Source organism: Lygodium microphyllum, chromosome 22 (genome assembly GCF_053477565.2).
Source record: "Lygodium microphyllum isolate KBCC chromosome 22, Lygodium_microphyllum_v1.1.10, whole genome shotgun sequence".
Lineage (NCBI taxonomy): Eukaryota > Viridiplantae > Streptophyta > Polypodiopsida > Schizaeales > Lygodiaceae > Lygodium > Lygodium microphyllum.
This window is the reverse complement of record NC_141156.1, coordinates 78,486,715-78,510,569: the sequence shown is the minus strand read 5'-3', so window position 1 is coordinate 78,510,569 and position 23,855 is coordinate 78,486,715. Positions and strand designations below refer to the sequence as shown.

The 23,855-nt window shown below is 36.7% G+C and overlaps 1 protein-coding gene across 1 annotated transcript; it reads left to right on the top strand.

The window, feature by feature from the left end:
• Positions 1 to 11,041: 11,041 nt before the first annotated feature.
• On the top strand, positions 11,042 to 12,426 carry LOC148017322 (uncharacterized). The gene is made up of 2 exons (XM_087663391.1): positions 11,042 to 11,228; positions 11,464 to 12,426. The coding sequence occupies exons 1-2, from the start codon at positions 11,117 to 11,119 to the stop codon at positions 12,345 to 12,347; spliced, it is 996 nt and encodes a 331-aa protein (XP_087519517.1). The 5' UTR covers positions 11,042 to 11,116; the 3' UTR covers positions 12,348 to 12,426.
• Positions 12,427 to 23,855: the final 11,429 nt, after the last annotated feature.

Genomic DNA, 23,855 nt, shown 5'->3' with positions numbered 1-23,855 from the left:
AGTGTTGCTTGGGTGCCTTTAAATCACTTTGACACTTAAAATCGTCCTAGATCGAGCTGTCGCCTTCGACGTTGAATATTTTTCCCTTGATATTCGTAATTTTTAGCTATTTTAAAGCACTTCTTGGCATCAAAATTCCACTCTCAACTTGGCATATTGATTGGAACTTCTCTCTTCTATTAAGACTTATAATATATTCCATGTTAGTCAGCTCAAATCCTTTTATGGTACCCAGGTGGAAATAGTTGATGAGCTACCTCATGTGGATGAAAAATGACTTATTCAATACATTCTTGAGTATGTCATAGGTCAACTTGAAAAGAAGATTTTTTCTCACTCTATCATCAAGTATTTGATTAAATGGAAGGTTCTACCACTTAATGAAGCCTCTTTGAGGCCAACTTCCATTTTGGATGAGTTTTTCTACCTCTAGTGGATGTATTGCTAGCTAACACATAGTCAAATGGGAGCCAATTGCACTCTAGATAGGGTTTGGATAGTAGTCTCTTTTACAACAGATTTATTCTTCCTAATTTTTGGAATTTAGTCACCTAATAGAGTCAAGGTTCTCTTCAATATTTATGTTTTGATATGTGGCATGCCCTATTTGGATACTTCTATCAATGGCACTTTTCTTCAGCATGCCCTATTTTATACAACAAGCTGTCTACTCTTTATAGGGGCTATTTCTTGAAGGTTTAAAGGCTCTAATTTCTTTTGAAGATATCCAAATTATATATATACTAGAGCCTTTCCTTTATATCTTCATTTTAGAAAATAACTCTTCACTATTTGATTTCCATTACATCTTTTGTATAACTAAAATCATAGTAATACTTTGTTTCATCCATCCTTCTTGCCATTCTAACCTTGTTTTTATGGGAATTTTTTTTGGGTAGGGATAGATTGTAAGAAGATGGGAATACATGTGTTAGTGAGATAGAGTTATTAATAATACATTTTCACATTGACATAGGTATAAAAGGTGCGAGACATGTAATTTTTGGAATCTTTTATCATAATACAATTGCTGTCTCTCATCTCACCTACTTGTACTCAACTTTTATAGCTTTTCTCTCTCCTTTTCTATATTTTTAGCCTTTCTCTATGCTCGTCATTTTTTCTTTCTCCTCTTTTCTCTCTCTTTTTCTCTTCTTTCTCTCACCTTTCAGTCCTCTCCTTGACATTAACCAATTTTGTTGCCTACTACCAATATGTAACATATCACAATGTCTTGAAGAGAACCTACCATGTTTCCTTTCTAAACTAGAGTAGAATGCTTGGACTTGTTCACCACTTCTTTCTAATGATCTAGCTTGCATGTTGTTTTTTTCAATAATGATGAGAGAGACCAATTCATTAAAATTTGGAAATGGCTTCCTTACATATATAGAAGTAACACATGATTTCTAGACCATTTCATTTTTAAGGCCAACCAAATTAGTTGAAACCAAGTCATCATCATTGAATATTGCATCAATAACTACCAATGCATCTACAATGCTCCTCACCTTCAAAACACACTCATTTATAAACCACTTTCCTTTCTTCAATGCATTCAAATCTACTGGGGCTAAATCTTTCATGCCTTTATGTTCACCTCAAAAAATATGTGTACTACATACGATTCACACAAGGGTAATTTTATTGAGTACAAATTTTATGATTATGTTTACAAAAGGGGGTTTTTTAATTACAATTGGAAAAAAATATTTAAGTTTCTTAAAGGAAAAGGGGTGATTTCAATACTTTATAGAATGTAAGAAATGGTTATTTTCTAATACTCTTTGAATGCACATGATATAGAGGGTATACATATAGTAACCCTCAAGATGCTATTATCAATAACTCTAGACAGCAACCAATATCTCACATTTTTATCATTGGCATTCCATTCTTTTGTCATATTCAATTCTTCTACAATCAAATATTGTTGCATCGAATACACACAGTAAATGTAAGGAGAATGCCACTAAGGACACAATAAGAGAGATGGAGACTAAAAACTAGTCTTTCTTATTTCTTCTCTCAAAATATGATGTACACAAAATGTAGGTAAAATGTAACATAAATGGTGTATTAAGTCATTTAATGCATAATTGACTATACAAATTTGATAGGCACTATGACTATGCCAAGTGTAGGTAGGTGTAACTAACCAAACATGATAAGCAATGAATCAGTGGCCATGTGAGAATCATGATGAACACCAACATGCTAAATATAGACATGCATGTCCACATGAGTTGAGGTTTCCATCTCATGCATGTTCAAGCATATTAAGAGTCTTTTATTAAAAAATATTTTAAGAAAATGTTCCACAAAATTCTTCCCAAAAGATTGCATTACACATTATGTCAAGTGTAACCCATAAAGGAAAATGAGGAATTTCCCAATAGAAAAGAGTTGCATTGCTGAAGTCTCAATCAAAGAAAACAACCTTATCTTTTTTAGTATACCCCTATGTTTAGATAGTGAGTTTTCGTTTGTATTATTTTATAGGAATGTGGTCAACTCTCCCAGTTGTGTTGCATTGACAAATCCTTTGGTCGCCCATTTTTCTCACAACTTTAGGCTTATAAAACTAGGCATCAATAAAAATATTGTTTGTGAGGCCATTCAAAGCACATTTACGTTAGCTTCTTCTCTTATTTATGGTTATAATGTCCTCTTATACATTTAAACCATACATTTCATTTCTTGATAGATTCTCTTGATTATGAGTGTCATTTACATTTTGGTATATTACAACACATTTACGAACATGCATGCACAACATAAGGGGGTCCATTGTTTCAAAACATGAGCCTTATGTCTCTTGTTTAATAAATAAGGGACTAACAAATCCCATGATGTATGGTTCATGTCGTGTGCAAAAGTAGAAGGAGCTTGAGGATATGCATTGTTGACCAAATACCTTAGTAGTAATATGAAATGTGAACAAAAAGCTTAATGGGACTTATGTAATGTTTGCACTTCACATTATTTTCTAGATTTGATGCTACTTGGGAGCTTGGATTTGTAGCAATAACCTTCAAAACCTATCTTAAAGTTATCTAAAATATTGTTAGTAAGAGTGTTGAACCAATTCAAATAGATAATGATTGTCTATAAAATTGTAGACCTAAGGTCTCTAATTGAGTTACAACATATATTAAATTTGGTAATGACAATTCATGCTTGAATCATTGTTGGCCCCATATATAGCATGTCTTCAATTGAGATATTTTTATTCACATTTTGGGATTGGTTTCATAGACTACCCTAAAAAAGTCATAGAAAATGTATCTCTATTTACAAAGAAAAAGGGATTCATTCTATTTGTGATGATCACATATCATGTAATTTTTTAAGCATCCCACTAACATTTGTTTAGGATCGGATTTGGGATGGAAAAGTGACATTTCTAAGGTTTTGTAAAAAATTATATCTTCTTCACAATTCAGCTAGTTGAAGTTTTTTTTCAAGATGTATGTCTATATAAAAATAAATATGTACAAAACACAAACACTATTGATTTAAGAATATATGACTACCCATGTATAGATATATAGAATTTTCCATGCTGTTCACCCTCAAACGAACGAAGGTGGAAAATCTGGAAAAGCTAAAGCACAAGACAAAGGCCAAGGCAAAGTGAAATAGAAGACAAAGATGCACAAGGAGAAAAGTCCTAAATAAGGGAGAAAGGCGCACAAGGAAAAGCGCAAGTCAATACTTTTGTAAAAAAGCACAAGTGCATCATGATTTAATTTAAGGAGCGCCGGCCTCTCACCCCCTGTGCAATTTGTAAATGTAGATGGGTGGTGGAAAGGAAGTTAACAAGATAGAAGGACAATGGGAAAAAGGGCCTAGGCCATGGCCGGCCATGTAAAAAAGGGGATAAGGGGATGACCACCCAAAAGGGATTTAGGGTTTTGTATATAAAGTTGAAAAGTGAATGAGAAGCTCATTCTTGTGTGTGGCCAAAAGTGGCTCTCCTCTTCTTTTTCTTCTTCTTCTTCTTGCTTGCTTGAGCTTGTGCTGGAGAGAGGGAGTGTGAGGGAGTGAGTGTGTGAGGGTGAGGGACCGGGGAGGAGAAGCTCTCTATCGTCTCCCCTCTTCTTCTCTTCTCTTCTCTTCTCTTCTCTTTTCTTCTCTTCTCTTCTCTTCTCTTCTCTTCTCTTGCGCACGGTGATGGAGCTTGGAGCATGGAGCTTGAGGATGGAGCTTACTTGAGGCTTGCACTTGGATCGTGGAGCTACCGAAGTGCGCGGGAGAGGAGGTAACTCAATCGTCATGGAGGTAAGCTCACTACACCCGTAGATATGGATGGCGTGTCAGCTATGTGAGAGGTAGCCATTAGTGCTTGGCTTGGAATGCTTGAACAATAAGCGGTCTGTGGGTCTTGGCGGTTGAGCGAAAGCTCCCACACATGCCATGCAATAATTGAATATGCAAGCATACTTACTTTACAAAGATAAGAGATTAAATTAAAATATAAATTCATATGAGCCTTTGACATTATAGAAAAAAAGTTATGAAGGATGTAAATATAGAGAAATCAAGTACATAGACTTAATTTACATGAATAAATGCTATCATAAAATGTAGTCACCAAGTATATTATTTAAGCTATTGTAGATTATTCAAAAAGGAAAGGAGTGTAAAGAGAGTTGATCTACCTTTTGTTCAGATGTTGAGAGGTAGCAACTGCAGTTGTACAATGGTACATTGGATGGGTGAAAAGATAAAATCACTTAATAGGGGGTTTTGAGAATGTTAGCTTCACATGTGTGTTTGTGTGTGTGAAAACACTCTATCTACTTAAGATTGTATGGTGCATGAATATGGATGAGAGATATGGAGTAAAAAGTCTGCCACACATGGCACACATGTAAAGTGCAGGTTGTATGGTGTCATATGGGAACAGACATGGAAAGGGTGAGGGATCATTTATGGAGCATCTCCTCCTTTGTATATTTAACTAGTTTATGCAACAAAAGGTATAGAGGATATTATTGAATGTGCAATTAGTTTGTAACCATGTCTTTCTTGGTCTATTACAATGCACCTTGACTATATACCTCATCTATCTTACACACCATGATTAACAACAATTTCAAATTATTAACATGGTATCAAAGCCATGGTTACGGCTCTTGATTGTGGTGTTTTTATGTCATTTTATTAGATTCATGCTTAGTATGTCTTAGTTAATATCCTTGCCTTCAAAATAAAATATTGCACACTCATAATTATTATGATTGCATTTGAGAGGGTCAAAATCTTGTGAGGACTATAGAGATACTATCACCATCAAGAATATGTGTTTGCAATGTCATTATAATGAAACTATCAAAATCAAAGTTTTCAACAGGTATGTGAGGCTATCATCCTCAAAGAAGCTATTGATAGGAGTCAAAGGTACTTTGTTATTTTAGCTCTTTTGCTTGGAGCTTTTGGGCCCAATTTTTTTTTCAAAGGAGACAAGGGTTGTTATTTTTGAGACATTGATGTCTTCTTTTCTCGTGCTATTTCAAGGACCATGTTAGTGTGCATATGCATACTCTCATTGGAATGGGAAGTGGTGTTGGGATGGTTGTAGTCCAAGTTAGAGCATGTTGGTTGAGGCATGAATCATTTGTATGCTCAAGGATGAGCATGTAGACTGGAAGCAATGAAGGCTTTTCACACACTTGGCACGTATTAGGATTCTCAAGGAGAGAGGTTTGTGAAGCACACCCTTGAAGGTGCATGTTGAAAGGGCATGTGGTTTGAAGTTGAGAGATTTAGAAAGTAGGTTTGAAGCAAGAGAGATGCTCACATTTTGGGAAGATTGGTAAACTAAAGAAAGGAGATTTTGGTGGCTCAAGAACATGAGGTGCATGGTTGAAAAATGGTTCACATGGACTACAATTATCACAATTACATTGATAGTGTCGATTATATAACACATGCCAAGATGTCATCAAGTTGACTTGAAGTACAATCAAGTGTTGAAAGTATACTATCCTACTAGTATGTTTAGTTCAAAAGCAAGCTTGTGTTTGTTGAAAACAAAAAGAGAATCTAACAAAGAATGCCAACATGTTTAGCATAGCCTTGATTATGCAAAATACTTCCAACAAAGTAAGGTGCTCCTAGACAAGGCACTCACTGTGGTTTTGGCTCATCAACAAATGTAGCTATGTGGCAAGTTGCAAATTACTATTGTAGGCACAACTAGTTGATGGTAGCAAGTTGGCAAAGGCATCAACCTTGATATAAATGATGATATACAATAGTGTGATCCGTGGGGGATATTGAGACATATATTGATTGCCATGGCTAGAAAAAAAGACGTGTGATAGGTCATGCATATGACAATGCAAAAAATAGGTAGAAAAACAAAGCACAAAATTGTACCATGGATGAAGGCAATGCCACTCCAATTTCCGCTCCCAAGCTCAAGTCCATTATCATAGGTGAAATTAGAAGAACTTCTCAATTAGTAGCAATTGAAGTATTGAAAAAGATGGGTAACAATAAGGAAATGTCTAGAAATCTAGGTGAAATTTAGGAGTGAATTTTAGTCCAAGGGCTATTATTTGGAGGTTTTCTTGGTCTCACCGAGCTAAATGTTTGGGCTTGAAAAGTTAAAAAAATCCATATGTACATAAATGCACATATTTTAGCCTAAAAATAACACAAAAATAGCTTTAAAATAGGGTTTGCTCTTAAAATTCACCCACTTTTCTAAACTCTTCACCATTAGTCTACTAAACATTTTCCCACCTACCTAAAAACTAAAAATTATGGGGGTCCCTTAATTTTTACCATGGATATCATGTAGCAGACATTCCTTGTGTGCACTTAAGAGCAGGCCATTGGGCCAATATGTAGTGAAAATATTAATGTAGATTGTAGGAATGTAAGCTACTTGCAAGTGGCATGCTCCAAATGTACTAGTGATAGGCATGCTATTAATTGAGATTGGCAACACTATGATAGATGCTAATACAAGAAGTTGGGAGCCTAATGTGCCAAGTTTTGAGTGGAAGGAAAGGGGTTGCTTTGCTTGCAGGGAAGCCATGTTAGCTACAAAGAAGAGAATCGATAGGATTGAGGAGGATGTAAGTCAAATGAAGTAGATTTATCTCCTTTCAATTGGTGCAGCCCTCACCCTATGCCTATGCAATGTAAGTGAGGATATAAAGAAGATGAAGAAGCTTACAATGAATATGAGAGAGAGAGAGAGAGAGAGGATAAGGTGACACTTTTCACAAGGATAAAATCTTATCCTTAGATTTTGTAAAAATGAATATTTGTGTAAATAGGCATTCCCATGTCATAGACAAGATCCATTGTGTATTCATATATGAGCATATATCCTTAAAAGGATGTGATTGTACTCACCCATGGTATGAGGGTACTTTTCTTGAGCCTGGATAGAGGCTCAAAATGAATGTATCTACATACATGTGTGTCTTGATAGAGTCTATTCGAGATGACTTGCACAAGAGTGGGGTTCTTTGTCCAAGATTGAGATCTCAAGAAGAACTTATGAGTGCATGGTGTGTGCACATGGTCTTGCACATGTGGGTTTCTCATACCTTTCTTGAACATTTATATTGTTCAAAAAGGATGGGGTAGGTTTACTCTAGTAAGTGGTGCTCAAACGAACATTGGTATGTGCACATGAAGCATGCATATGGTGGACTAGATGTGTCTAGTCATATAAATACTCCAATATAACATTAATTAGGGAGTGTTAAAATATTGAGAGGTAGAAATTTTGCTTATGCAATACTACATTGGATGGGTGAGAAGATAAAAGACAACATCTCACTTGACATGGGGTATTGAGAATATAAGCTCCGTGTATGTGTGTGTGAAAGCACTCTATGTGCTTAACATTGTTTGATGCATGAAGCATGCATATGGTGGAGTAGATGTGTTTAGTCATATAAATACTCCAATATAACATCGAGGGAGTGTTAAAATACTAAGAGGTAGATATTGTGGTTATGCAATACTACATTGGATGGTTGAAAAGATAAAAGATAACATCTCACTTGACATGGGGTATTGAGAATGTAAGCTTGGTGTATGTGTGTGTGAAAGCACTCTATGTGCTTAAGATTGTGTGATGCATGAATATGGATGAGAGATATGGAGTAAAGTGTGCCACACAAGGCATACATGTAAACTGTGGATTCTATGGTGTCACATGGGAGCACACATGGATCATTGATGGAACATCTCCTCCTTAGTATGCGTAAGCAATTTTTGCAATGAAAGATATAAAGGGCATTACTACGTGTGCAATCAATTTGTATCAATGTAGATTATATATATTGTCTCCCATAGCTGCACCCTTGAGACATTAACAAGAGTTTTACACAATCACTTAGGAAAGGACTAGCTTAAACTAGTACTATACACATGAATGATATGACATACATATCATAGAATCAATGCTCAAATATCTCTTTATCCCATAGAATTCAGAAAAGAACATGCTTAGCCTTCAAATGTGTAGTGTTACAAAACACCATGCAAGCTATAGTTTATAATATATCTCAAAAATTGTGTACTATAGTAAGAAAGGTCACATATAAGTTAAATAAATGATTCCAATCCTTTACAAGTGAACATTGTGATTAAGAGTTCTTATCATTTCAATGCTATCTTGAAAAGAGAAAGTTGAAATTTCACTAAGATCTCGACCTTCAAAGTGAAATTCAAATGTTTAAACCATGTATTACAAAAGTTTTAAAGTTTATTTTGGCATAGACCTAGAAGCCCATGAAAATGATCAATGGATAAATTAAATTTATCAATGTGCTAAAACAATGCTTTGTTAGTTAACTCCATGCATAGAAGTTCCCAAAGACACTTGGGTACTAAACTAGTGCTAAATGGAGCTAACAAATTTGGTTTCAAGGCTCAAACTTGGCCTCCCATTTATGCATAGGTTATTGTAGCATCAAAATCATCATGCTTGATCATGTAACTAAATTGCTTGTGTATGGGAATGGTTTGAGAATACACCTTGAGACTTGAATAACACAAACCAAAAGAGTTAGTATGAACTTTCACCCTCTTGGGAAAACCATGTAGCCAAGAAGAGTGTTGGCACAATTGAGATGAATCTCAACCTAGCCAAAAGTTAGCAAGATAGTGTTAGTAGTACATCACAAAATAGTTAATCATGGTGCATAGCATGTGCCTAGAATACAAAATCATAATTGCCTAAAATCTATGGATTTAACTTTTCTATTGCATTATTGTTCATGCATGTGAAGCATGCAATATGACTACTATGGCACAATTCATCATAGCTCTATAACTAGTCAATGATGCATAGGCCAAGCAGTGCATCCATTCTTTGAGCTTTTAGCAATGTCATCCATCTTGTATGCATGCTTAGAGTCGAGTGACACCTAAGGCTAATAGGGTGGGGGGGATCCCACTCCCCTATTAGCTCTCAGTCGTGCTATGCTAGTGATGTTAGTAGTGGGCTTTCGTTACCCCCACCTCAACGAATCATTTTTCTTTCTTTTGAATATCAATGTCTCACACGACCAATCAATGGTTTTCAATTTTTGAAAATCCAATACTTCACATTGCATCATCTTCCCTCACTCCATAATGCAAGAACATGAATGTTTATGGGGGAATGGAAACCTTCGTACTAATGTCAGAAGTCCTAGTGTGACTCGCCCTTAGGACTTAGGGTAGCTAGGGTTAGCAGGAAGATATTGAAACTCTCTCTCCTTGCTAAACCTTGGTCACACTAGGGAGATGTAGGCTGAATGGGGATAGCTTCAATCCCAAATGCTAGCCCCTTTGAAAATGAACTGCTTATATGTTGCTACGAGGGTTAAGGTCATCATTGTTCTCTAATTGGTCACACTGAAGTTATTACCATGTGTGGTGTCTTAATGTACCTCTTTGTTAGCTAAATTTGCAAACCCAATCGCATATGCTTCTCTTTCGATTTTCAATCATGATAAATGTTGCTCACCATCATCATTACCCATTAGTAATATCATTCCCCACACACCCCCCCCCCCCCCCCCTTGAAACTTTGTTGCAACATCAATGGGAGCATAGCATGTTCTTTAGTCTTTTGTCCATACTCACCCTATGGCCACCACTACTGGACCTATTAAATTATGACATGTAGGTACTATGAATTGTTATTGCGAAGTATTTCACATATAGATACCATCAAAGCATGTTGTAATGAGATTGCCAAAAAGTTATTGGCAAGTAAAGGTTGTCTTCCCACAAGCCTCTATAAAGCATAGAGGAGCCAATTTCACGCTAAGATGGAACAAATTCGCCATTTGGGAGCTTGTTGTCATGCGTTTGGAAACTTTTTTTTAATAGCCAAAGGTATAAAAATTTGCCTATTGTTCCTTAGATTTACATTCTATTGGCAGTCATTTACTTGCTGTAGGGAGTCGTAGCCATTTAGCAAAAATGATAAAAACCTTGCAGGGAGTCACATCCACAATTTTCTCCTTCTACTTCTAGCTTACATGAGCTCTATTAACGTCTAATATCATTATCATAAGAACGATTGTCTCCATATTGTTCTACTGTTTGAGATGCAGTTTCAAGCCCCTCTAATAAGAAAATTATAATGCGTTGGCCATGTCAAAACTCATGTGCGCTTTTCTACGTATGAGTGGATCACTTAAGGGCCCCCGGCCAGTGTCGTGGGTCGTGTAACAGTTTCGTGTTACAAGAAGAACTCACTTCTGGATTGGAAAGCTGTCCCTCTCCAGTAATTCATATATATATATATGTATATCTATATATATATAATATGGATTGACTTTCTCAGTCAAGCGGCAGGCTCCGAAACGATCCTTCATATAATGCATGTGCGGCCATAGCCACAATTGAGACTTGCACTAATTGTGCCGGAGCTAGCAGCTAAGTGCTAAAGATCAGTGTGTGAAAATATTTGCAGCGCTTCCGCATCGCACTCTGTCTGGGAACTCGTCTGTGAATGGCCGTTCATGAGTTAGAGGAGAAGAAGGCCTGCTGGGGTTTCAGTTCAAGCCTCTTGTCTGCAAGAACATCAGTCCGTAGGAATCCGCATGATAAAGATACGAAGACGAGCTGGCCGAAGCTCTTCATGTATGTTGCCAGCGCGGCTTCATTGGCTGGGAATCTGATGGTGCTGTGGCCTGTGCTTATGAGAGAGATAAGGTTCATCGCCATGGCTGCAATTATCAGTTATCGCCAAGGTGTGCTTTTGTCCGACCACAAAAGTTCTGTTGTCCGTTCTCTGGTATGGCACATTCTAACTACTTGCCTTAGCTGCCGTAGTGGACACTCTGCGTTATCTCATGCCGATAGAATGCTCAGCGTTACCCGTGTATTAGTGAATTAGCATATCCTGAGGTCCTCCGAAATGACAGCAGGCGTAGGTACTGTAGGTTATGACGTCTAGAACTTCTTCTGATATACATGTATTTGTAGGTCGTATGAAACTGTCGGCGATTCATGATTACATGGGCAATCTCCTCCTCAGCTTGCTCATAGTTCTCATCCTGTTAATGAAGCCCGGCGCCTTTCTGATCAGCACCAGATTGTACCTCAATTTCAAGAAGATTCATATCGCTCAATGGACCAATTTCATCAAATCGATGTCGACTCTCTCTGCAGAGGATCAGATCGGTCAGTCGGCCTTAGCTGCAGCTTCAGCCGTCTTCGACCATGAACATCCGGATCTGGACCATGATACATCTAAACCCTCTTCAGTTATCAATATAACCTCATCCTCGACCACTGGAGGAGGCTACATCAGGACTCTTCCAGCTGCAGCGGCCATGAACCTGCCAGTCGAGAAGCCAGCCCGGCCGGCTCATGCAGCCGTCCTGCAGGATCATATTGATTATCCGGAATATTCGTCTAAATCAGCCTCTCCGGCTACCATTACGACCTCGTCATCGACCACTTCAGGAGACTGTATCGAGATGCCTGCAGCTGCAGTGGCCAATATAAACCGGGCGCCACTCGAGAAGCCAGCCGCAGCTGCAGTAACTTTGAAGAAGCAGAGAAGCTGCAGCAGCCTGCAGCTCCAATATGATCGCTCCAATATGTCCAATACTGGCCACAACTTCATGAGTGCCGCCGCCGACGTCGTTCGCCCTCGTCCTCGTCAGCAGGCCGACCCCAAGGAAGCGCTCAATCGCCTCAGCGGCGAGGAATTTCGTTCCAGAGTAGAGAGCTTCGTGCTCAAGCACCGCAAGCGCATGTGGGCTGAATTGTTGAATGATGAATCGTGCCATTATATGCTTGATAGGAATACGTGCGGTTGCCAGGATGTACAAAGCCCCCTCATTATGTGTAAAATAACGTAGCTAGGCATGTAAACAACCACGTCATGCACAGTTGTACATGTAAGCTTGGCTTCATACATCTGTCAAACATGTAGTCTTTGTCGTGGCCTTGTGTTTCAAACTCTCAAACACCTACACTATTGTATAGATTATCAAATTAATGACGGATACTACTCGAATCTCTATGATCGCGTGTGATAACTCTCTAATACTTATATGTACGTACATGAGTTGTGCATGAGCTTATTCTACAAACTCCAGAATTGTGAGTATTTCACTCCAATTAAAAGCATATGCATGTTTTGTTCAGTGCCCGTTCCTTAATCAGTAATCTCGATAATGTTTCTTTTGATCCCACCATCTTTCCGTTTTTATGCGCGAGTAGATCTATATTACCTACAATGTTTACATAATCTTCAAAGAGATGTCATCAACTTTTTAGGCCTCCAAGCCACCTGAAAAATGATTCTCTTCTTTCCTAGTAGTTTAAAAACTACAACTATTTTAGCATTGAGCCTTTCTTTTACACCAACACTATTCTTGGTTCTACCAAAAAGGATAGCATTCCTACAAAGCCATACAAACTTAATAAATATGTTGGGAGTAAAGGAATCCATGCATAACCGCCCCTGTATTCATTATATTGATAGTATCCACATGCATGCACAATATAGGTGATGGGTGCACATCACTATCACTCATTCTTTATTCTTCCAGTGACACTTGAATAAGCTAGAAAGTTGGGTCACATTGTGACTATTGGAGTTCTCACATATGGTGTCTCTCTTTCTTTTTCTACCAATATCAAAACCATCATTTTTTATATTTCAACCTTGTTCCATTTATAAGCTTGAATACTTTGAATGGAATATATTTTATAGAAGAACATTTCTAGCCTACATGTAAGACCTAGTATAACAAAAAATTTCAACTTTATGCATATTCCCAAATTTTAAAGGTCCAAGTTCACTATAAACAACCCAATTCTCTCTATTGCAACAAATTTTGAGAACTCAAAGCATTACAAATAGGCTAATCTAGCATGGATTGTAGCTCTAAATACCTCTTTTAGATTCAATTTCTTAAGGATTCCACCCATGCATTCATATATTATAGATAAGATTTGATATATATTTTATATGTAGAGATCCACATTATTGACTTTTATTGCATACAAAAACTCCTTCAAACTATAAATTCATTGGATACGCTTTAAGTACAACATTCCCCAATTTAGAAAAGGTCTAAAGATTCAATAGCAGCCCTTCACCACAAGTTTGATTGATAGCATTCCATCCACTTGAAGATGAATATCTCAATAAGATCCCTTATGCCAAACCTACATTATTTGACATAGCAAAAGCAACATCAACACAAATACTCTTAGTATACAAAAGATACTAGACTTACCTCTTGAATTTTTTAAAAAAATCATCTCACTAATTGCAAAAATTTTCTAGCATATTTAGTTCAGTAAAAAGGCCCCAAAAAGAATTTTTTTCATTTTTTATCTATGACATCCTAGACTTCTTTCACTTCCAATATATTGTTATGTAAAGGAAACTCAATGTACACATCACTCATCATTCTTACGCCTCGCCATTCCACCTTCATGTGTCATCATCAATGGAGCCACCCATACTCCTAGATAACTCCTAATGACAACTGACACTAACTCTTCATGCATATATCCTTTTGCACTAGCCTCAATGGATATTCAACCTTACTGTACTCTGGTATTAAGTCCCTCTAGCTTCATCTCTTGTAGATCACAATTGGTATCCCAGTTTCTTTTCACTCCTATACAACTAGGGACTTTCCTTATGCCATCCAAGACTATCACTACATCCACATTTTGGTGTTGATATGTCCACATGCTCTTTTCAATAGCTCTAAATTTATCTCCTATATTGATCTTCATTAGATTATATGTTTCGTATGCAAACCATAGCATATCTTCACATATGGAAGCAAAACCATCACTTGTATTAGAATGAGATTATCAATGCTCAAAATAACATTTGTTAAAATTTCACACAAAGCTTCAATCATTCATGTTACATGGTTCATGAAGTTTAAGCATGTTTCATCTTACATCACACAGGATTATTACAAGATTGAAGAAGGTGTACTAAGTAAGAAGAAATAGGACATAAAAGAAGATGATGATGATGAAAAAGAAAGAAGAAGAAGGAAAAGGAAGAGGAAGAAGAAGAAGGAGAAGAAAGAAGACAAAGAAGATGAAGAAGGAAGAAGGATGAGGAGGATTGTGAGAGAGCAACTAGCTATATGGATGGCAAAAGATGAGCGAAGTAAAAATGGTTCCAAAAGATGGCGGGAATAGAAAATGAGAGAAAAAATATTTTGGATAAAACTATTACTGCAAGATGGATATATTCAAATATAGTAGTGACGTCTTTATAAAGAATAAAGTGGTTGGGCGGCCTAAGAGTCGGGCTGTGCCCATATACAATGTCCAATAATAAAATATTAAATCGTGCACCCATGCGTATACAAAATAATAAATATTTGTCAAGCACTTCAATAAATAAGCGTGCCTAAATAAATATTAGCACCACGCCTTTAATGATAAGATGCGCACCCATAAAAAATGATAATTTCTTCTAGGTAATTTGAATACATGCTATTGTCGCCTAGAGCTTCCCAACGCCACCATCGCTTGCTCTACACATCAACTGAAGCATTCACAATTGTTAGAAAATAATAAAATTAAACTGACAAAAGTGAATACCTAGTAGTCTTCAGCTACAAAATAAATAAATAGGTTAGAACTTCATCCTAACCCTATTTTAATACGAGTGCACTCTTAACTCATAAACTTTCATTAATTTAAATATGTATTTTGTGGAATCGCCCACTGTGGAGTCATCCACGTCATGCACATTAAATTAACATGACACCCGAAAAGGACTAGTGTCCCTATTAACTTCTCGCAAAAGGAATACACCTTGTGTACGAGCTCCAGCAAATAAATATAGTTTTACGAAATCCATCACAAAACCTTACGAAATCCACTATGGAATATGCCTCCTGGCATCATATCTTTGGGATGGGATAGCAATTGTTCTCAATTGCTATTAGCTCAATGTGGAGCAAGCAGTGAGGGGTAAGCACTTAGATAATGGGCATGCATCCATTGGGCCTCTTCAACAATATAATTTTTAAACTTAACCAAATATCTAGAGTATCTATGGACAATTGGAGTGGTCATCAAGTTAGTGTGTCTAGAATAGTTTTAGGTTCAAGGAGTTTAGTTTCTTCTTTTAATAAAGGAGGGTTTTCATAGACATGGTGGACATGTACTTGGTCTTTAAAAGGTCGTAACAAACTGATATGAAAAGTATTGTAGATTTTCCAGTGTTGGGGTAATTTTAATTTAAATGCATTGTCATTGATTTTGTGAATAATTTTGAAAGGTCCATAAAATCTAGGAGCTAACTTAACAACAGGATGTTTTTCAATACTTTGTAATCTTCTCTTTTCAATGTGTAACCAAACATAATCGTCAATTTTGAAACTCATAGATTTTCTTTTCTTGTCAGCTTGTTTTGTGTATGATTGTTGGGATTTCGCAATCATGTCTTTGACGTCAACAAAGATAGTAGCATCCATATTGGCAATATCATCAGTAGCTTTAACTTTGTTTGACAATGAGGTAACAGGTGTAGGCAATATATATCCATAAATGATTTCAAAAGGTGCTTTTTGTGTACTTGTATGTGGTGTGTTATTGTATGCAAACTGAAGTAAATGCAAGTGTGTATCCCATATTTTTGGTTTTGAAATTGTGTATGCACAGATCTAAAATTGTACAATTAGTAGCTTATGTTTGCCCATTTGTAACAAGATGAAATGCATATGAAAAATCAATCTTTCTACCTAAATTAGCAAACAAAGTAGTTCAAAAATTATTGCATAATCTAGAATCATGGTCAGAAACAATAACTTTTGGCAAACCATGGTTAATGAAAAAAGTCTTCAAAAACAATTGTGTAGCTTGAGATGTAGTTAATGTTTTCTTGCATGGAATGAAATATGCTTGTTTGCTAAATTCATCTACAATAGTCTAGATCATATCGTGATTAGCTTGGGTGTTAGGAAAACCAGTAATAAAATCCATTGAAATATGTTCCCATGGTTGTTCTAAAATTGGTAAAGGCATTAATAAACCATATTGCTTAACATGGTGTCGCTTAACTCTTTGACAACTTAAACATTCACATACAAAGTTAGAAACATCAGATTCCATCTGTGGTAAATAAAAATCTTCAACCAATGTATGTAAAGTAGAAATAAGGCCTCTATGGTCTTGATATGGAGAACAGTGAGTTTCCTCCAACACAAATGATCGAAATGGAACAATTACACATAACCTTTTCTCATAAAACATAAATCCATCAGCATAAGACAATGAATCAATTGGAATCGAGTTATTTGTAACTAATTTATTCCAATCAACTTGAAAATTGGGGTCTTGCTCATAGGTATATTTCATAGGGATAAATAAATCAAAAGATATCACAGAGATATTATGGATAGTCGGTCTTCTACTCAAGGCATCGGCAACAACATTCTCTTTTTCGGGTTGATATTGGCTAAGTGGGTGGAAACTTTGAATAAAAGCAGCCCATTGAATATGATGGTCAGAGATTTGTGGATAACTAAGGAGATGTTTGATACTTTGTTGGTCAGTTTTGATCATGAATTTAGATCCCATTAAATAGTGTTTCCATTGACGTAAAGCGTGTACTATAGCGAGCAATTCCTTATCATAGGTAGAATACTTGAGTTCATATGGTTTAAGTTTGCAGCTAGAGTAGGCTATGGGATGTGAATCTTGCATAAGGACAGCTCCTATTCCAAATCCACTAGCGTCATTGACTACTAGGAAGAATGGTCTATTTAAGTCAGGTAGTTGCAATACAAGGGCATGTGTTAAGGCATGTTTCAGTAAATCAAAAGACTTTTGCTGATTATCACACCAATGCTATATAATATATTTCTTTAATAATTTTATCAAAGGCAATGCAAGTAATGAAAAATTTCTAACAATTTTTTTGTAAAAGCTAGCAAGACCTAAGAAAGAACGTAATTCATGTATACTTTTAGGTATTGGTCAATTCAAAATTGCTTCTATCTTTTAGGATCAACTTTAATACCATCAAATAAAACAATATATCCTAAGTATTCAATGTGGATTTGGAAAAAATCACTCTTTTCAAGATTAGCATATAATTGATTCTCTTTCAATAATTTAAAAACCAAGGATAAATGTTCATAATGCTCATTCTCATTCTTACTGAAAACTAATATGTCATCAAAGAAAACAATGACACAATGTCGATGCTTCAAAAATATGTGATTCATCATACGACTGAATGTGGCTGGTGCATTAGTTAAACCAAATGGCATAATAAGGAATTCATAATGTCCAAATTGTGTCCTAAATGCAATTTTGAAAATATCATATGTATCCAGTCATACTTGATGGTATAAATATTTAAGATCTATCTTGCTAAATATTGTGGCCCCTTGTAGTTTATCCATGAGGTCGCTACCCTAGGGATCAGATATCTATTCTTGATAATGAACTTATTTAGGGCATGATAATCAATGCACATTCTATAAGTGTTACTTTTCTTCTTGACTAATAGACTAGGTGCACCAAAACGACAACTACTGGGCCTAATGAGTCCTCGGCTTAACAATTCTTCAACTTGAATTTCTTTCTGTTCAATTTTCTTATGTCGATAAGGTGCTTTACATGGTGGTTCAGAACCTGGTATTAAGTCTATTTTATGATCGTCAGGACGTGTAGGTGGTAAGCCAAGTGGTAAGTCAGCAGAAAAACAATCTTTAAATAATGAAAGAAATTGTGTGTGCCTAGGATGCATCTGATTCTCCTTCGCTTCAATTTTATTCACCCATACTAAATAGGATTTTCTACCTTTTCTTAACACATGTTTATCATGTGTGTGTCTAAGCAATGAAAATTTATCAAAAGTGTGTGTACCATGTAATGTGATTTGTTTCCCATTAGAATGAATCATCATTGAATGTGTGGAATAATCTATGTTGAGATTATATTTATGACACCAAGGCATTCCTAAGATAATACCACTAGATTGCAAAGGCACAACTAAGAAATTTTTGTGCTCAACATAATCGCAAATTTTAATTTCTAAGTCATACAATTCTTGTGTTCCATTGTATCTAGTACTTAAGAATGCGGCCTTGATGTGATAATGAGTTGAAACAATATGTAAATTCAATTCTTTGATCAATTTTGCAGAAATAGAGTCGTGTGTGTTCCTGTCATCATGTAAAACAATATTTCGTCTTTTGTGAAATCGGCATTTCTTCATGGTCTTCATTTTCAGTCGCTCCCAAGTAGTTGATGTAAACAGTTGGCTTTTTGGATTGACAATTTAGCACTGCTAAATGTCCAGGTTGATAGCACTTGTAGCAGACTATGGGTTTGACTTTGGAAACATTATTGGTAATGGCTGAGAGTTTAGGTATGTTGAGATTTGGCTGGAAAGATGGTTTAAGATTGAGATTTGTGTTTGTTGGTAAAGCGGGGGGTCGTGTCCAAGATTTACGGAAAGAAGATGAAACAAAGTGATTTTGATTGAATCTTTGAAAGTTAGAATTGAATTGCTTTGTACTGAAGTTACCATTAGTTGGGAATTGTTGTGCTTGTTTCTCTCATTCTCAAATTTCGTCTTCAATATCATGGGCCAAAGAAATTGCATCCTCGAGAGTCGTTGGCTTGAACATGTTCATCTCTGCATAGAAGTGACCAAGTAAACCAGACATAAACGTGTGCTTATGGATCACCTCAAGTACATCTTCGAGCATTTGAAGTCGCAATAAGGCATTCCAAAAACTCTTGGTATATTGTGAAATAGACTCACGATCTCTTTGTTGCAGAAGATCCCACTGTTTTATTGCTTTTTCGTGGAATTGAGGTGGAAGAAAATTGTGCAAAATTTTCTTTTGAAAAGCCTCCTAAGTTGTAGGACAATCAATACTTTTGTGGAAAATAGTCCACCATAAGGATGCTCTGTCCACTAAATGGTTAGTGGCACACTTGATTTTGTCTTTTTTGGCATACTATTCTTCATGAAAATAATCATCAAACTGACTGATAAAAGTGAGAACAGTCTTTCCATCAAGTAGCCCATTAAAAGTACGGAATTTGAAATTTCTTTTACTTATCTTGGCTTCTTTCCAGATAGATTGTGCTTCGAGTGTCGCATCAATCGTACGTCATATAATATCTTTGGGTTGCAATCCATCTTGATCACAGTAGATCTTGAAGAGTGGCTAGTTGAGCTTGCAAAGTTTGACGTTCTCTTCGTTCCTCTTGAAGCTCCATTATAATTAGGTTCAATTTTTGCTCCATTGTTGGTTTTGGTAAATCACCTTCGGCCATAAAATCTTCCATATTTTGATCACTCATCCTGCTAAATTTCAAACAACCTCACACACTCAAAATCTTGTTAGTGGGATTAGCATAGCTCAAAGTCGGGTTTACAAGGCTTTTTTTTTATAAATGGCTTTTTTGCAATCTTCCTCCTTTTTGATGGTACGAAAATTGATGAAATCCTTCTTCAACAAATACTTTTCCCATATAGATTGCATACAGCAATTTGCTTAATGGAAATTATCTCTGTCACAGCAAGAGTGTGAATAAAGGCTTGTAAGGAGTTATAAAACTGGTTCGGGTTTGATTTGTAGAGGAACTCTGTGTAAACACCCGCTAGAGAAACATTTAAAGGTTGCAGTCTTTAAGATTTAAGCTTTAGTAAGCTTAAAAAGCTTAAACTTAAAAAAAAACCTTGACTTCTCTAAAATCAACGCGACAGGACAAGAGGATGTTGACACTGACGTCGTCGCCAGTTAGGATGTGCTGTCATCGTTGATGATTAAATTTTGGGGCTAAAAGCTTTAAGCTTAAATAATTAAGCTTAGTAATTGTTATTAAGCTTGGCAATTTTCTGTCTTCTATTTGAGATAGAGGAAAAAAAAAACATGTTTACAAAGGAGCTTTCCGAGTGGTCCTCCGTCGACAAAGAGTAGTCCTTCGTGATCCAACAACATAGCAGGGGGCTCTTCACCACCAGGAACATGCTGATATTGACGGATTGTCGCGACACTAATTGTAGAGCCCGTTCATTTGAGGAGCTTCGCCTTCATACGAGATGGTAAGTGATTGAAAGCCCTTGATCTTAGCTTCTATTTGATACCACTGGTATACAAATCGGATGTTGTATGTGTACGTAGCGAGTACCGGAAGGTCCCCAAGAACAAAGAACTCTACTTTAAGCTCAAAAATCAAGAGAATAGACTTGCACGACATGAAGCAAAAGGACTAATTGGGTACAATCTCCCCCCATGCCTTGTGTGAGCGTTTCACAAAGCATGTATTTATAAATTTATTCATCTCAAAGCTCAAAAATAGCCCAATTTTACAAATAATCATGCTTTAGCTTTTGTGTTTGCTTTTATTCAAATAAAGAATAAAGTAGTTGGGTAGCTCAAGAGTTGGGCTGTGCCCAAATACAATGTCCAATAATGAAATATCTAAATCGTATGCCCATGCGTATACAAAATAATAAATATTTGTTAAGTGCTTCAATAAATAAGTACGTCAAAATAAATGTTAGTACCACACCTTTTATGATAAGATGCGCGCCCATCAAAAATGATAAATTCTTCTAGGTAATTTGAATGCATGCTATCACCCAGTGCTTCCCAACGCCATCGCCGCCTGCTCTACACATCAAATGAAGCATTCACAATTCTTAGAAAATAATAGAATTAAACTGACAAAAGTGAATACCTAGTAGTCTTTAGCTACAAAATAAATAAATAGGTTGGAACTCTGTCCTAACCTTAATTTAATACGAGTGCACTCTAAACTCATAAACGTCCATTAATTTAAATATATATGTTGTGGAATCACCCACTGTGGAGTTACCCACGTGCACATTAAATCAACATGATGCTCGAAAAGGATAGGCATCCCCGTCAACTTCTCGCACAGGGAATCCATCTTTTGTACCAGCCTTAGCAAATAAATATAGTTTTACAAAATCCATCGCAAAACCTCACGGAATCCATCGTGGTCTCACGGAATCCACCGTGGAATATGCCTCCTAGCATCACCGTGTCCTCTATCTCTTTTGACTTATCCTTGATCTCTCTTTTGAGTCTCTTTTCATGGTTTGGGATCTTACCTCCTTGGTTTAGATCAAGGTTTAATCCAACATATCAAGGATATCTTGCATCACACTTGGGTGCATAAATTTTAATCTATAGGTTTCTAGGTCTCCTATTCTATCCACACATTCACACAATTACACTAAAAAATAACAAGAAATAAGGAAAATTAGACAAACACACATAGAAAATAGATGGAAAATGCATAGTGAACTCAAAAAATAAACACAAACAAATTGAAATCTCCTCGAGTGGCAAGTCTTCAAGAATTTATGCACTAGATGTGTAGCACCACAACATTAGTAAAGGCAATGGAACCCAAAAGGACATTATTCGATACACATGCCAAAAGTCAAGTGGTGTGAAGGCCACCATAGAAATCCGGTTTCCACCTGCGGCACTATGTAGATCACAAATGCTCAACCCTATGGAGATGGAAAATATCTATGGCCCACTGTCCATGAATTTTGGAAGACCTTATTCAAGATTGTAATTGGGTCTAAGCACTACTACCCTAGAGGGGAGTGTTGTCATGCTCAAAGCCAACATAGGTAGACATTTATATCCTACTCTATAGTTTAGTATACAGAGCTTGATATAGTCACAACAATGAAATTAGATACCAAATATACTCAACAGAACATTTTCAACTGTATATCTCGGGTAAGTTACTCATGAATATATGTGTGCATCACGTGGGTTCAAAATAAGGTATTTTTTAAACACCAATTTTATACATTTTTTACATACAAAAGGGTGCAATATAAAGGGTTTATTTAAAGAATAGAATAGAAAAGGATTATATTTTATCCAAGAAAATTTCACAGATAAGGATATTTATAAATAGGCCTTGAACGCACGTGTGATGTAGAGGATATACATACAGTAACTTCCCCGAGCTATATATTGCTATATGAAAATAATATAATTGTCTCAAGAGAAAAAATGTAATGACAATATAGGACTTAGGAACAATCGGTGAGGGGTCATAGAACCTTCATGAACGTAAGACAACTGGTAAATACAAGACAAGGGTAGTACTACTACCAAATGTTGTGAATGATGACAATACAAGTGATAGCTCTACTACTAGATAGCACTCATGATGCTAATGAAAGACTTGGCTAGAGAAACACAGAAAAGATCTACCCATCAAGCATGGAAGCCCTTTTCTTTGAATCCTAACTTCCTTTGGATGCTCAATCCCTTTCTCTTATGGATTGTATAACCCTTGATCTCCTCACTCCCTTTCTTATATAGCTTGTTGCATGTTGCAACATTTTCTCTACCCATGTGCCTTGCCAAATGGTCTTCACCGCTCCTACACTCATTGGTTCATTACCACGCAACTGGTGGCCCCTAGCTCTAAAGGTCACTAACTACTTCCATCTTTAACACTAGTATGCATAGTGGACTTAGACCCACAAAATTACTCGCTAACATTGACTTCATTATCTTTGTCAGGCACATCGTCCTATTGGATTTGGTCCGAGGGTGGAGGTGGAGTGATGAGGGTTGAAGGAGAGGTGGAGGTAGTAAGGGGTGAGGGGGGTTGGGGTTTGGTGAAGGTCAGAGGCATCGAAGTGTTGTTGGGGGCTGGGAGGTTGGTATCAAAGCGAGGGGAGTGGATTATATTAGAGGCGGTGTTGTTGCACCCAAAGATCCATGCGAGTCTAAAGGGGAGGTTTCATGACATTGTGGTAGATGAGCTCAATCCCAAGCTTCTCCAAGTAGATGGCTTTGAGCCAGATTTATTGCTATAGTTGGTAACACTCAAAGGTATTTTAAATAAGGTGGGCTTGGAATCCTTCAATTTTGAGTATATGCCTAGACTAAATACCCAAAGAGGGCATGGATATAGTGCCATCACTTGAGGGAGAGAGCTTCATAGGCGGGCTTCAAGTTGGTTAGTACTAGATTAACTTTATGATGTTAGAGGTGGGAGTGAAGAAGTCTTCAGAAAGTGGATCATTAGGATTATGATCTCTGCCTCCCTAATCCTTTCTTGTATCATTAAGAATTGGAGATTATTCTCCTTGATCCTAACATAGTTTCTTCTTGAATATGACCTTGGGCTGATGCCTTAGCCTAAAGGTAATGGGCCTTCACCAAGAACCTCATGGCATCAAGCTTAGATTTATGGGTATCAATGAGGCTGCTCAACTGGTACTCCTTGTTAAGAGTGGGACCAAAGAATTTTTCAATGTCCACAATGGAGAGCATTGGTGGGTAAACTTCACCATGGTTGGGGGGCACAACTTCTCCTATACTTGCTTTGTG

Coding starts and splice junctions, on each gene's coding strand:
- LOC148017322 (XM_087663391.1), top strand. CDS start 11,117: ATGTATGTTGCCAGCGCGGCTTCATTGGCTGGGAATCTGATGGTGCTG. Junction 11,229..11,463: donor AATTATCAGTTATCGCCAAG/GTGTGCTTTTGT, acceptor ATGTATTTGTAG/GTCGTATGAAACTGTCGGCG.